Source organism: Vidua chalybeata, chromosome 16 (genome assembly GCF_026979565.1).
Source record: "Vidua chalybeata isolate OUT-0048 chromosome 16, bVidCha1 merged haplotype, whole genome shotgun sequence".
NCBI lineage: Eukaryota > Metazoa > Chordata > Aves > Passeriformes > Viduidae > Vidua > Vidua chalybeata.
Window position 1 is genome coordinate 8,209,905 of NC_071545.1, and position 14,432 is coordinate 8,224,336.

Here is a 14,432-nt window from a genome sequence, read left to right on the forward strand (position 1 = left end):
TGAATGGGCCCATTTTCTGTTCTAGACAGTGTGTCTGTTGGCAGAGCTAAACATATCCTCTGTGCTGCCAGAGTGAGGATGCTGGGGAAGGCAGCTGAGAGCAAAAAGAAATGGTTGGAAATTTGTTCCCAACAGGCACTCGGTGAACATTTTTCAAGGGTCTCATCCTGATTTTATAAGCAGCAGCTTGGTGCACTCAGACTCTCAGAAGTCAGCCAACCTTTGACAGGGGCAGCCTGACCCACAGTGCCCAGTTTAGGTTTGTGAAAGGATTGTCACAGCCTGATACTGATTTTTACTGCAATATTGCAAATTTGGGGTATTGTACTGTATTTTGCTGAGATAGGTAAGGAAAGCAACCACAAATGCAAAGTGTCATTAGGGAATGGTTGTGATCTACTGTTAAGCACAGGAGCTTGAAAACATAAGTCTCCCAGGAGACTACTTTCCCAGTGAGACTGGAGCTCTTCCAGGAATCATGTTGGGGCTGCGTGTGTTTCATTATGGTCTGGTTTGTCCAAGACCATGGTGTTGTCCTTTTAGTGCCATAAATGGCACCACCTGGGTTTTGTAGGCAGATAGAGCTAACAAATGTTGTGGCTTTTCCACAGGAGGGTAAGGTTCATCTGTTTAGGGAAAAAAAAACCCACAACAAAACAGGCTGAGATCTTGGCCCTTTCTTCTAGACAAATCAATAATAGCACTTGGATGTCTGACAGGGCTTGGCAGACTTCTTGCACCAGGCGTCCTTGAACTGTTGCCTCATTTTGAGGTGCAACCAGTCCTGGATGTCCTGCAGCTCTGGGGATGCTGGTTGTACGTGTTGATAATAAGGGTGGCTCTGTTTTCAGGGTCAGAGCTTTGCCTGCTAAGGCAGCATTTGCAGGATGAGAATCACAGTGAGCAGAATCCATAGTACTGAGCACAAAGAGTGCCAAAGCTGAGCACAACCCCTGGGATGCAATGTGTGAGGAATGGGCTACAGCTCACCCCTAAACCTTGCTCTTTTTGTTTACTGCGCCCTCAGATCCTTAGCGGTGGCTTTTTCAATGCACTAACTTTGGGCTTTGCTTCTGCCTTTCCAGAGGAAGCCATCAAGTTCCACAGCGGGCCTCCAAAGAACGCGTACATGGAGCAGAGCTTCCAGGGCCTGAACCCCGTGCTGAACATCCCGGTCAGCGCGGCCCGCGCGGACCAGGCCAAGCGCAACGCGGGGCTCGTGGGCGCCCGCCTGGACGCCTGGGTGGACTCCCTGGTCAGCAGCGTCTGGTCGGCCGTGGACGTCTGCAGCGTGGGTGCCACGGCCTGCCCCGTCCTGCAGGGCTGTGCCCAGACAGCCTGGAGCTCCCTGAGCCCCGACCCCAAGTCCGAGCTGGGCCCCGTCAAACCCGACGGCCGCCTGAGGTAGCATCCGGTACGCTCTGCCCCGGCATAGGTTTTTAAAAGGGAATTGAACCTTGCTTCTCTGTGAATCTCACACCAGGTTTCAGAACCCTAAGGGAAAGTTACATTTTTTTGTTACTTATTGTAATAGAATTCGTTTTAAGAAAACCAAACCAAAAAAAAAAAAAAAAAAAAAAAAAAGTTCTGAAGTTCTGACAAGGCCTTTGGCACTGCCCTCTCCATCAGCTCTGTTGGGAGCAGCTTGCCTCATGCCGCAGGCTGTGCTGTCCCATGGGGACCCGGCCATTCCACGTGCCACTGCACCCACCAGCGTGTGGGCTTGGAAACAGTAGCACCAAGCCATGGGGAGGGCAGTGAAGGAGCAGCTGCTAAAGGGTTTTTTTTTTTTTTAAATAAATTTGTCCGTGCCTCTGCTGTTTCATAGGCTTTTGTTATTTTGCTACAATGAATAAATCACATCAAAATTCCCTTCTACTTACACTTTCTGGGGAGGTTGGCTCCTGCAGGCTGAAGTCTGTATGGCCACATGACCTCAGAGAATGTGAAGTAATTATGGTACAGCCTCACTTGGGTTTTTAATAACACAAAGTAATTCTGGACACAGCTGATGTCTGTTACTCTAGTTAGAGAGAATGAGCAAAAGCAGAAACTTTCAGATTGCTTTCAGAGATTTTTTTCAGACAAATTTAATGATAAACTCTAAATGAAACCAGTGTTTTGCTATAGTAGTCTTTTATGTCTCATGCAGTCGGGTTCAGGGTCAGTGTACTAAAAGTATTTATTAAAGAACAAAGAAGTTTTTTGAATTTCAGCCCTTTCAAATCTGCAGGCATTTTTGGAAGCCACCAGTACCTGAGTATTTTCACAGGCTGCCAGTAGAGCAGGTGTGTGTATGTGTAGGCTGGAGTGGGTTGTGATGTATCTGCTCACACCCTTTGCTCATGAGGTGAGCTGAGTTTTTTCTCAGGCAGTGGAGTTGTAAACCAGTAAAATGATAAAATTGGGACCTAAATCAGCAACAACAGGTTTCTTCCCTAATTTGAGTAGTGGCTAGTAAGTCTTAACACTAATTCCCTTCCTTGGTCTCAGATCTCCATCTCTTCCTAAAGAAGGGTCCTTCCAGGCTTTGCCAGGACACCTGGAAGGCTGTGCAGGATGTGGGTCACTGCCTAAAGCCAGGGGAAGGAGAACAATGCCATGTTTCTCCATGCTTTTACTTTATTCTGTCAACAATCTACTCTTGCCTGTCTTCAGAATTCCTAGCAGGCTGCATCCTGTTTTAAATAGTCATGTTTTTGCATCATTTCAACCTGCATTTACTACAGTAAGGAAAAATAAATTTACATTCCAAGAACTTTTTAAAATACAGGGTTTATATACAAATTCACCTCCAACGAATGTATTTTACCTTAGCAAAAACAGGCACTTTGTTGCTGTTGCTGTGTTAATCTCTAGTTAGCAACAGAACCAAAAAGACCATCAAAAGCCATTGGGTTAATTAGGAAAGAAGTCCTGTTGTTGTCATAAAGGAAGGTGTCTGTTCAGCCTTCTGTGTGCCTGGATAACTTTCTGCTGAGACTGAAGTGTCCACATCAGGAGGGAGAGAGACCCTTAGATCATTCCATACTCACATCTCACAGGAAGGTTGAATTCCCTTTTAAACAACGCTTGGAGTAGACTGTAACACACAGATCCCCGTGGCTTGTAGTATCTCTGTCATATTGGTTTAAAGCTACTTCAGTCTGCTTTGGACTTGAAATTGTGGTGTCAGCTGTGCTGGCATGAAGGCAGAGCATTGAAATGTTTATCTGGCACAAAAATGGATGCATAGAAGGAACAATTTAGGTATTTATTATTTATGTTTTAGTCAATGACTAATTAGTAGGTGCTGCTTTTGCAGCTTGAAGATTATGTTATTTTACTAACTGAAGCTGCCTTTATTAAGAAAAGGCCTTCCTCCCCTTACACCTCCCTTTCTATTTTTTGTCTTGATTTTGTCAGTCACAAGCGGTAGCTTTAGGAAAGTTTGTAGCAATGAGAGCTGATTGGAATATTCCAGTTAAGATAATGTTTCAGCTTTTCAACCAGCTCTAGAGGCAAGCGTGTGTGAAACCAGGGTTGCCAACAGGTTTATGTAACAGAATCACAATGTTATTACTTATTCAGTAGAGGTTTTTAACAGTGCTTGTTTTTAATGTAACATTCCTTTGTGAAGTTCATATTTTCTGGGGACCTCCAATCCTCACTGTGAAACCCAGGGCTTCAGTCACACTGATGCAATGGTGACTGCACGGTCCAAGCCCTGCAGATTAAATGAAGAAGGTCACATTTAAGGCACACAAGAAAATTCATTAACAAGCCCAGGCAGTGCTTGTTCTCAGTAAGACTCCTGAGGTAGCCACAAAATCTTCAGTCTGTCTTGCACATAAGCACATGTGTAGGGTGCACCCACGCACACGCATGCAGATAACTTAGTTTTTAAATCTGATACTTGTTTTTATTCTTAAGCAGGAATGTTTTTAAGTGCTTTTTTGGTAAGTTTTCATTAACTAGACCAAGCAGAAGGTGACATAAAACATGTCTTCTGCGGTTAGGAAAAAAGCTGCCACTTTTATAATTTGAAGAATAAGGTGCAAATTATTTTGTTTTAGTACAAAAAAGGGAAAGAAAACAGATGGTTGCTGATGTATCCATTTGCATTATATGCTAGGTTTAAAATATCTCAAAGAAAATTTATATGAGATTATTTTCTGAAAGGCAAGAAGCATTTAAACAGTGAAGTTTTGTAGCAAGCTGGTAATCCCAGTGCTGCTGTTAAAATATAGGAAGGGGTTGATCCTGCAGTCCTTTCTCAGGAAAAACTTCCAGAGTTCTAGTGCTAAATGAGGATTTCAGGGTCAAGTCCAGCATAAATAAAGGGTATGACGGTATTCTAGGGGTAAATGTTGTCTGTTTGAAGTCATCAAAAGATAAGCTGCCATGTTTGGAACATCTTCTGGGGGCAGTGTCAAGTTTTGGACCTAAACAGCTGCCTCTACTATAGCTGTTATCATGCAGACATGGATCCAAAAGATATCTATGAGACTCAGCGTCTGAGTTACAAAGTCAGAAGTTGTGAATAAAAAACATAAAGCCAGACTCTGCATCAGGGATCAGAGCTGGCTTCAAGGTGATGCTGTTAAGCCCAGCTTAGTCCTGCTCAGTGGCTTCTCTGGTTTGAAATGGCAGCACTGGGAGCTTGGGATGAGCATTGTCAATGGTCAGGAGATAATAACTTCACAGATCTTACATTTGGTGAAAAGGAGAATTCAGCACAGGGACCCAGAGTTGGTACAAAACACAAGAGTTATGCATCTTCACCTGAATGTGCAGGTTTCTTTTCCAGTCACGCTGGCCAGTCCTTGCTGAACAGGATCCCGTCTGGAAGCCTGGTTTGATCAAAATTCCTTTCAGTGGGAGGGGTTTCTATTTCCATATGCACACATTTATCCTCTGTGTGGAATGCTTTGCTTGTTTAAATTCCCTGCCCATTTTGCATGACAGCCATGTAACACTCCTGTGATCAATCTGTATTACATAGAAAGGGAATGTGACAAAATGCAGAACATCTGCATAGGTGATTTAATTAATTATGTCCAAAGTCAGTCCCAGCATTATGCAAACCTGTTTATATGGTAATGTTAAACCCCAAGGCTAAACGAAATAGCTCAAATGACAGTTTATTTTCACATTTGTCCAATTCTTTCTTTGATGACATTTGGACATTGAGTAGTAATATTTGCATTTTCATTTTCTGATATTCAAGGGTGTTTTTTTTTTAGAATTGAAATTATGTCTTCATTTTTTTGTGCTCTTAGCAAGCAGAGAATTTTAACAATTCCTTCATGATAGCAAGTGTTATACAAGAAAGTCCCTCTGTATCTCTGTTGTTAAGCCTTCATTATTGCTAAGCCTAGAGATACAGGAATGTGCATTCATGTGTTACAAATTGACTTTCCTGGGTACTGGCTTCAGTGCACAATGCCTGTACAGTTGTTTAATGGTGTATTAACAGTGATCCTGCAGCACCTTCAAAAGTACCAACTAATGTGCGTTCACTTTCCCTCTATCTCCTGCGGCACTAATTGCCATCCTAATGAAGCCTCCATCACTCTTAGCCACGATTATAGTGAGCACAGTAGTGAAGTCAGTGAATCAGGATGGGGATGGTGTAAACCTGGCCTAAGGGAGAGAGAAAGGGTAGACAAGATGCTGAAACTTTGCAAAAGTTTGACACAATTGCATTGCAACAAACCTTTGAACAAACTGGGCTCCTTCTGCACAGCAAGGCTAAAAACTAAATGCCCTGAGAGCTCAGCTTTGATAAACAAGATAGACAAGATCCAGATAAACAAGATCCAGATGTTTCTTGTGGCCCAGCAATGAGGACCAGCTTTCTGTTGATTTCTCTAGTTCTCTTTCATCACAGCCATCAGAGAATTGCCATCCTGCCACTGGCTAACACGCTCTCCTTGTTGTCTTCCCAGCTCCCAAAGCTTCAGGAGTTGGCCACATGAAACCTTGGCCAACTCCAGCACTTTCCATAGAGCAGGAAGTTTTATACTTGAGTGAGCGAAACCCCCATGACTTCTTCAGAAATCCAGCTGCAGATGGGGAAAGTTTGCTTTTCAGAGCAGCCTTCAGTCCGTTCAGTACTTGCACACAGGAAGGAGTTGGTGAAAGCCAGCAGTTACCTTGTCCTGATTTTAAGGCATGGGAATCTGATATATGTGAGAGGAGACTTGGTTATTTGCTATTTCAGTAAAAGAATAAGACAGACCTGGTGGGACATGGTTGGCAACCTTTCTCACTGGCCTTTGCTTCAGTCCAATTGTGAAAAGATAATGATCCATATGTGTCTTTATTTCTACCATTCAAGACCTCCAGTGTAATCTTAAGGATTTGTAGTACTTAAACCCATATTAAATGACAATTGAAAACACCATGTGAAAAAGCCTTTGCAAACCAAACCCTCAGGCTTCTGCTAAGGCAGCTCCAGGGATGATGCTGACAGAGAGGGTAGGGAGTGATGCAGTGTTAGAGAGGACAGAGCACTGCCCTTCCAGAGGCCCAGGAGGAGTTCCTGAGAGCAGGAATACCTGCTGCTGAGCCCTGAGGGCAGCTGCTGCTGCAGCCAGGCACAGAGGAGCCAAAGAAATGTGAATCAGGATTGAGGATAGCAAGGAAGAATTTGTAGGACAGCACATTTTCCTGCAGAATCTTCAAAGGCAAACAAACGCTCTGATTTGTAATTCCCTTCAAAGGTGTACTGTAGAAGAGATTGACCTTCAAAACCTTCACCACCATCATCACAGCAAGGGAAAGAATAATCAGGCTGAGAGCATTTAAAAGTGAGGCTACGAGGCCTTACAGCCTGTGTTACCAGGACCAGGGCAGCATTAGGGTGTCTGAGTTATGTGTGGCGTTGGGAGCAGTTACCCTCATGATGTGACACTGCAGGTACCACTTTGATTCCACTCCTTCTTACTAACAGTAGTGTGTTGATCGCTCTGCTCTTTGCTTCTGCCTTGGTTACCTTCTTTTGCTCATGGGTGCTACCACAGCTGCTACCTCACTGTGTCTGCAAACACGTTTACCTGAGAACAACAAAAAAGGTACCAGAAATCTCCTTGAACTGAATGTACAATCTATGCAAATTCTCTTTCTACTTTGTTACAACCTAGAAGTATTACTTGTAACCTTGCCAAATAAACAGCAAGATACTGTACAGGTGCCTCTGATACCAGAGTGACAATTCTAGGCGCGGTTCATGGCGCTGCATTTGTATATTGTAATGACTCGGCTTGTCTTTGGTTCTGTTGTAATTAACACCCCTGACTGAGACAATAGCACTTCTGCTAGGGGAGCACCTTCAGTTTGCTGGGAATATTCCAGAGGAGGATGTCTATGGCATTTCATTTTATTTTCCTGCTTAGATCCAAAAAAAGGCACAGACCTGCTGGCCAAAACTAGGGTGTTGTTTCAGCTTTTCTGTGGGTGAATCCTATCAGCTTTGGATTGCTCAGTGTCTGTTCCCATTGTGGCATCCAGTGTGTTGCCCCTTAAAGAAAGCCTTACTTCCATCCTTTCTAAATGTGGCCTTAAACTGTGTTAGGAACTTTGGTGTTGTCTGTGTCTTGCTCACTTTCTCTGTTTGTTGTGGAATGAATAAAAGGCACCTTGAGATTTCTATTACAGCTCAGTTGTGTTGCTGTCAGCTTACACTTCACAAATACAATGGAAATTGCTTACAAATGCAGTCTTTAAGGAAAGAAAATGACCTTCCCTTCGGGCAAAAGGCAGTCTCAGACATTCATATAAACCTTAGGAAATTATGAGCTCTGTCTCTTGCAAGTCACTGTAGATAAGGAACTTGGTTTAATTACATACAAAGTACAAACTTAGTAACTTCTAATTTATCTTCAGGCTACAACAGGACAGACTGCTCTCAGATGCACAAGAAAAATTGTAGAGTAATTTCACACATTTTAACATGGTGTAGTAGCATTCCTCTCAGATTTGTACTGGTAGCTGAGAGAAGAAATATCCTCTTAATGGTATGGTCTTAAAATCTGAAGAACGTGACCACATAGGGCCAGATTTAGGGTGTTGGTTGGGAATCTAACAGTACATTTAGAACGTGGTTGTTTTTTCATAAATGCATTTCCGAAAATCTGGCTTTTGGACCTTCTTTCAAAGGTTGTCAAAGTCAGCAGAAAGCAATGACTTCTGCTAAGGCTTGTATATGCTGGGTTTCTTTAAAACTTTCCTCCATGAGAACTGTCGTGTTTCAGTGAGTAGCACCAATATTCCCGGCAGGCTGCAGTGCTTTTAGGAATCCCAAATCCTGTCCTATGTTGGTATTCATATGTGGATACAACCCAAAGGCAACTGAAAAGGGTTTACATATAAAACAAGATTTGTGAAACTAAAATAATTAATTCAATGTAATGAAATTATTTTTCTGACTTTGTCCTTTTGGTTCTGTTTTGGTTTGATTGGATTTTTCTATTGCCTAACATAGTCCATAATAAGTTATTCCTATTCTGTCATTTTCAAAGACTGGTGGTAATATAGTTTTAAGAAATAACTATTTTGTTATAGATCATAATATGCATAAAATTGTACAGAAATATTTTGTAATCTATTGAATAAGAAAAAAGAAAACCATGTATATACAGGAGAAAAAAAAGTTTAAAAAAAATTGGAAATTCAAATGGAACACACTGAAAGATGTAGATATTTTGCTATTTATTTAAAGGAGTATTTTATGAGATATTGAAATGTCTTAAATTGACCAGTAATCAAAGTTCAAAGTCAGAATGCTTTTCTTGTAGTAGAATGTGATTTTCAGCAATTATTGCACTACCCGTTTTTGCACCCTTTTGTCTTTCATTTAGCAGAAACAATGTGCCTTAGCTGTATTCTTTGTCAATGGGAGTTTAGTTGTTTGTCCAACAAAGCAAATTTTTTTGCAGAAAAAGAAATGGATGTATGAAATACTGTATTATACCAAAAACACTGCAGTGTATATAATGCTTTCTGTCATACAGTGTTTTCAGATGCAGAGTTTTAAAATAAAAAAAAAAAAAAAGGCTGTCTTTAGGATAATGTGCACTTTGTATTATTTTCAACCCCACCCATGTGTGTCTTATTTGAAAGAACTTTGCTGCTTGGTGATTTTTAGGAGGAAAAATGGGCCTGAGCACTTCCAACCTGTGATCCCAGTGCTGCTGCCCAGTCAGTCATCTCTCAGCCATGGCCATTATGGGGGAAGCATTCATGAGTGCCTTTGGGAATCTGTCATTGCTCACACCTCACCTGGGTGCCTGCCCCCAGTGCAGGGGTGGAAGGTGGATGAACTTTGCAGGGCTCTCAGCACTGCTGGCACAGTGGGACCCAGAGAAACGTCCAAATTATTGTTTTCAAACCCAGATGTCTGCTTTTGGGCCAGAGCCTCTCTGCCTTTTCCAGTGATGACAAGGAATGGTAGGCAAAGGGATCCACAAGGAGCTCAACTGCAGTCTTTCCTGAAGGCCATTAACCATGAGAAATGCTGGAGCAGTTTCTTTCCTGCATCCCCAAAGGGTGCATCAGCCAAAGAGAAAGATGCTGTCATGGGCTTACAGATGTCCAGCTGGGTGCAGAAATATGAATTAATGCAAGAGCTGGCTGGTTCCAAGAGCAGCAAAATATTTGTCCTCTGCCTTAAGTGCAAGGATGAGCTCGGAAAGACACATTTCTTCCATAGCTCCCTGCTGGGTTATGGACCCAAACCAGCCATTGCCTAATGTTCACCCAGTGTGAGCACTTACATTTATTTCCATACCCTGGTCTCCACACAGAGCACTGATTTCTTAGAGCTGCTTCCATAGATGTGATGGGGGAAAAGTTAAATTCTCCTAAAAGTGGATGACTGGTATCTTTAGCACCATCCCCATGATGTATTTCAGGTTTGTCTCCCTGTGCAGCTTTTTGATGTGGGATGCTTGAAAAAAACTCCTTGATGACCTTCCAGAAGTCTTTGACAGCACCAGGAGCTGCATGACTTTTCATGCACCCCCAAGCCGTGCTGCAGGTTCTCTTGGCAGCCAGAACTGCATTTGATCTTGTGTTTTCTTTTCACCTGCTGCTCAGGAATTCCACTTTTTTGGCACTTAGATGCAATGAGGTCTATTTAAACAGAGGAGGGAACATATTGCTAATATTTTAGTCTTGGCACAAAGAAAAGATCTTCTGTGGAGGGGAAAAAGGAAAAAAAAATCCTGTTTTCAAATTTGAAGCCTGGTTTTATTTATAGCTGGTATAAGAAGTATGCTGCTTTTGTGCTGGCTTATTCCTAATCCAGCTGCTAATAGTCATGGCATATTAAAACAAAAAAACCTCAACCTTTGTTTTATTTATCTCCAAATGCGTCATTGGCCACTGCTTTAAAGGAAAGGCTGAAGGGGGAGTTGGAAATCAGGCTACCAGGTGCTCAAGTGTTTTCTTTGCCTTGTAGACTTCAGTGAGAATCTGCTCTGTAAGGCACAGGAATCCCAGTCCACCACGGAGAGGGTGGTCTGAGAGAGTGTCACACTGGCAGGAAAGGCTGTGCCTCTCCATCTGCTAGAAACACCATCACCACATCCCTGCATCTGCCATGCCTAAGGTCTCTTACTGTAATTATTATTTTTAGTCTAGAACGTGGTTAATTCACACAATGACACAAGACCCAGGGCAAAGCAGCTTGCCAATAGCTGCACAGCAAAAAACCAAGTGCAACAGGAATGAGGTATTTAATTGCCTTGACAATGGAGATTTTGAAATTTAGCATTTCCTCATCTGTTGCTAAAGAATCTGTAATCTATTTTCTAAAAATCAGAGGCTGTTAGTAATCTGAGGCTTCACAAATGCAAACAGCTGCAAATCTTCACTGTATCTGAATGATTAAAAAAGATGAGATACTGAGGTTGTACTAAAGTTAAAACCAGCCACGGATGGCAATTTTTCATTCTTCCAGGAAAGGGGATCGTGGCTATTCTGGTGCCAAATCAGCCTTTTGGCTGCTCCCTGCCCTGACTGCAGGGCTCTGAGGTAGGGCACAGCTGAGGCACCAATTGTGAATCCCACCTGGATGGGGAAGGGCTGAGCCTGGAGCTGGGGGACTCTGGGGGGACAAGGCTTAGACACTTCATGTCCTGGAGTAAATTGCCAAGCACTAGTTTGGTCTGGCCAGCTCTCAAGCAAAGCAGAGTCATGCCAGGATCCTAAATTCATGGGCAAAGAGTTTCAGGTTAATTTATTAATAGAATTAACATGATCCAAAAGTATCCTGCATTTTGCAGATTCAAGCCTCGAGCTGCCCCCTCTTCTGGAAGACACCAGACTGGACTTTTCAGCTAAAGCATGATGTCAATGTACACCTTCACTGTCCACCATGGCTGCCCCATCCTGGGGAAGCATTTAGATCCACAGCACTGGTGAATCTGGAAGCAAAGCTTTCTGCTCCAGCAGTGTGATAGCAGATGCTGTGGCCCCTGCTGGCTCTCTGTCAGGCTGCTCAAATGGAGTGAAAAGATGTTAAAAAAGTGGCAGGATTATGACACGGTTTGGGTGCCCAGATTTGAAGGTTTAAAATAGGCATTTGTGCCTAATCGGCCAAAGTGAATTATAAAATGTGAAGCAGTTTTTCCTTCTCGCCCTGAAACATCCATCATGATGCTCTGTGCTGGTTCCAGGCTGCCAGTGGTCTCTTCTCTGAATTAAAGCTTCCACCAGAGCAGGCAGTGCAGCTCTGCAGAGCCCTCAGCCACTGGCCCAGCTGGGCTGACACAATCCCTGCACGTGTCCACAGGTAGTACCAGGGCAGCAGAGCCTCCCAGCCTCCCTGGGCACATGGAAACTTCCTAAAACACTTGTCTGCTTGTGGTGCAGTGTGTCAGGAATGACAGCTCACATTAATTATGGACCATCCTTAAAATATATTTTACTTCAGTAAGACAGAGACTAAATGTAATGCTTCAATATGAATATAATACTTTGATATGAATATACTCCATATAAAAATAAGTATATATATCTGTGTCTATATACACATAGCAGTACCCCACACCACATGAGCTGTTTTAGACTCTATTTGTATTTCCACTGCCCATAAATTATCCCAAATCTGGTAGCATGGCTGCAATGGAGCAACCTCTTCCCAGGCTGTTTAGTAGTGCACAATGTACAGCCTTCAAGTAGGAGCAGTATTTCGCTTGTATAAATGAGTTAAAATAATGTGCTCTTCTTAGTCTGCTTCTGTAATTGTTTTTTTTTTTTTTTTTCCTAACTAGGACTTGCATAATAATAAAAGAGATTTGACTAGAAACATAAAGTACATTTTAATGTGATCTCATTTATGAAAGTCTATCACTGGATACACATGGCAGGGAAATGAAAGTATTCTTATAACAGATTAATAGCCAAGATCAAATATTTCACTTTCTAATATAGTCTGCCTATATGTGCTTTAAATTCTTTGCTAAATTTAAATTTAAAAGGGCTTTTCTGGTGCCATGAAAGCAAGCCACTGCCTGCCACATCATCCCCGATTTTCCATTACTGCTCACTGATGGTTTGCATTCATTAGCAGAGGACGGCTCCAGCCCTGGCCTTCAGAGGAAGAAATTACTTTCTGCCTCCAGTAAAAAAGAAAAAGTGCTGTGAGCTACTTCCCAGCAGCCTGGCCACAGCAGGACCAGCCAAGCCATGGGGGAGGCAGGTGTCCCTGGGGAGGGACAGACCAGGGACCACTGCAGCCCATCACAGAGTGGGGATGCAGCTGTGACCTGCTCACTGCAGAGACCTTACACCCCCAGGCAATTGATGCAATGTCCAAATGCACTAAAAAGCATGCATTTCTTTCCAGAATTCTCTGTTTAGGAGTTTTTTTGTCAGATTTGGTCCTTCTCTCCATAGATCCTGTAGTCCCTAACCCAAGGTCCACTGGATCAACACCTCATATTCCCCTTGTCTCTCTTTGGGGAGCCAGCACTCAGCTACTTGCTGACTCCAAGCTGCAACACAGCCCTTTTCTTTCACATGGATAGGTAAGTGCTGATTTAATGTGTCCATTCCTTTAATTAATTAACATCAGTTACATTCATATCAATATAATAATGCATTAAGAATTAGCACAAACTGTATAATTCTTATTTAGAGTGCATGAGCATGAGTGTGCAGCAGCATCACAGTGACTGTAATGCTCTGAGTCCACTCAGTGAAATTACACGATTTGTACCAGCTCACTCTTAATCCAGCCTCAAAAAGCAAACATTCTCTCTTTTTTGTTTTTCCCCCCACACTTGACTGGCCTCGAAGATGTCATAAAACAAACCAAGAAACATCAACAAGAGACTGACACAACAGCGACACTCCAGGTTTATTTTCAGCCCAGCTCTTTGCCTGGTGCATCTCAGCTCATGCCCAATGTGCATCACACAGAACTAAAGGAATTTGAAACTGGCACTGCCAGAAATTAATCCAGAATCCCCCCAAGCCCCCCTTTCTCATCATAGTTAAAGGCAGATGTAGAGACTGTCTGTGCTGGGAAAGGGGCATCAGGACACGCTCCCTTCACCCCTCACAGAGGAGATTTAGGGTGGGGAGAACCCTTAAACCAATGCTGCTGCCTCATCCTGCTCTCTGGGCACAGAAAATGGGAAGTGATGGTTGGCTGAACAAACTTAACAACGTATTTACCCTAAAACCAGGGGCAACAGCAGAGCTGAGCCAAGTGCTGGTCCCTCTGCTGGGAGCTTTGCAGCCTGTCTGCCCTTCCCAAATTACCTCTGTGCTGTCAAGACACTTGGCTTCAATGCATCCCTGAGCTGATTAATTGAAAAAAGAAAAAAAAAAACCAAACAGGGCAAGACGAGAAATAGTGAGGCAGCGATCTGAGTCTGCATCCACACTTCGATGTTGGTGTGTGAGCGTCCCTGCACGCCTGGGAAATGCATTTTAGGAACTCAGTGTTAATGGGGTTTGGTTTTGGGCTGCAGAGCAGGGCTGGCACTGCCCATGGGAACCGGCAGAGTTCCTTTGCTGGGCTCCAAGTGCCTCCAGCCCCAGTGCCCAGAGAGCCCCGGCACTGCCACGTGTGAGGCGATGACCGCATTTGAAACTGCAAATTAGTCATGGCAAATAAATAACTTCAGAACAAGAGCTGGCTGAGAACTGCGGTTTGCATTACAGCAATATTTTTAAGTCTTGAGAATTTCCTTTTCTATGCTCCTGTCTGGACAAAAAGTGTCATTAACCCCAAATACTGCTGTTCACACACAGGCAGGCTGGGTTTCTTTATTTGCCAAATGTTTTGGCTGGATTTCTGACCACCTTTAACTGCCTTTTCTCCCTCTAATTCTTTTATTATTTTAGATGGTTTGAGCTGAATAAACAACAAAGTCATTAACTATTTAAAATACATCAAAATAACTCAAATTATTGTGAAAAGAAGAGCTGAGTCT

General features: G+C 43.0%; 1 protein-coding gene and 1 long non-coding RNA gene across 3 annotated transcripts in view; one reads left to right on the forward strand and one right to left on the reverse strand.

The window, feature by feature from the left end:
- The window catches only part of XYLT1 (xylosyltransferase 1), a 178,315-nt gene extending 169,261 nt beyond the window's left edge, over positions 1 to 9,054 (forward strand). For both annotated transcript variants that reach the window (XM_053957225.1, XM_053957226.1), the window contains one exon: positions 1,086 to 9,054. In XM_053957225.1, coding sequence (XP_053813200.1) covers positions 1,086 to 1,408 — 323 coding nt within the window. In that variant the 3' untranslated portion in view covers positions 1,409 to 9,054. The remainder of the gene's footprint in view (positions 1 to 1,085) is intronic.
- The window catches only part of LOC128796008 (uncharacterized), a 113,645-nt gene that overhangs the window by 7,418 nt on the left and 91,795 nt on the right, over positions 1 to 14,432 (reverse strand). The gene's annotated exons all lie outside the window — the stretch shown is intronic.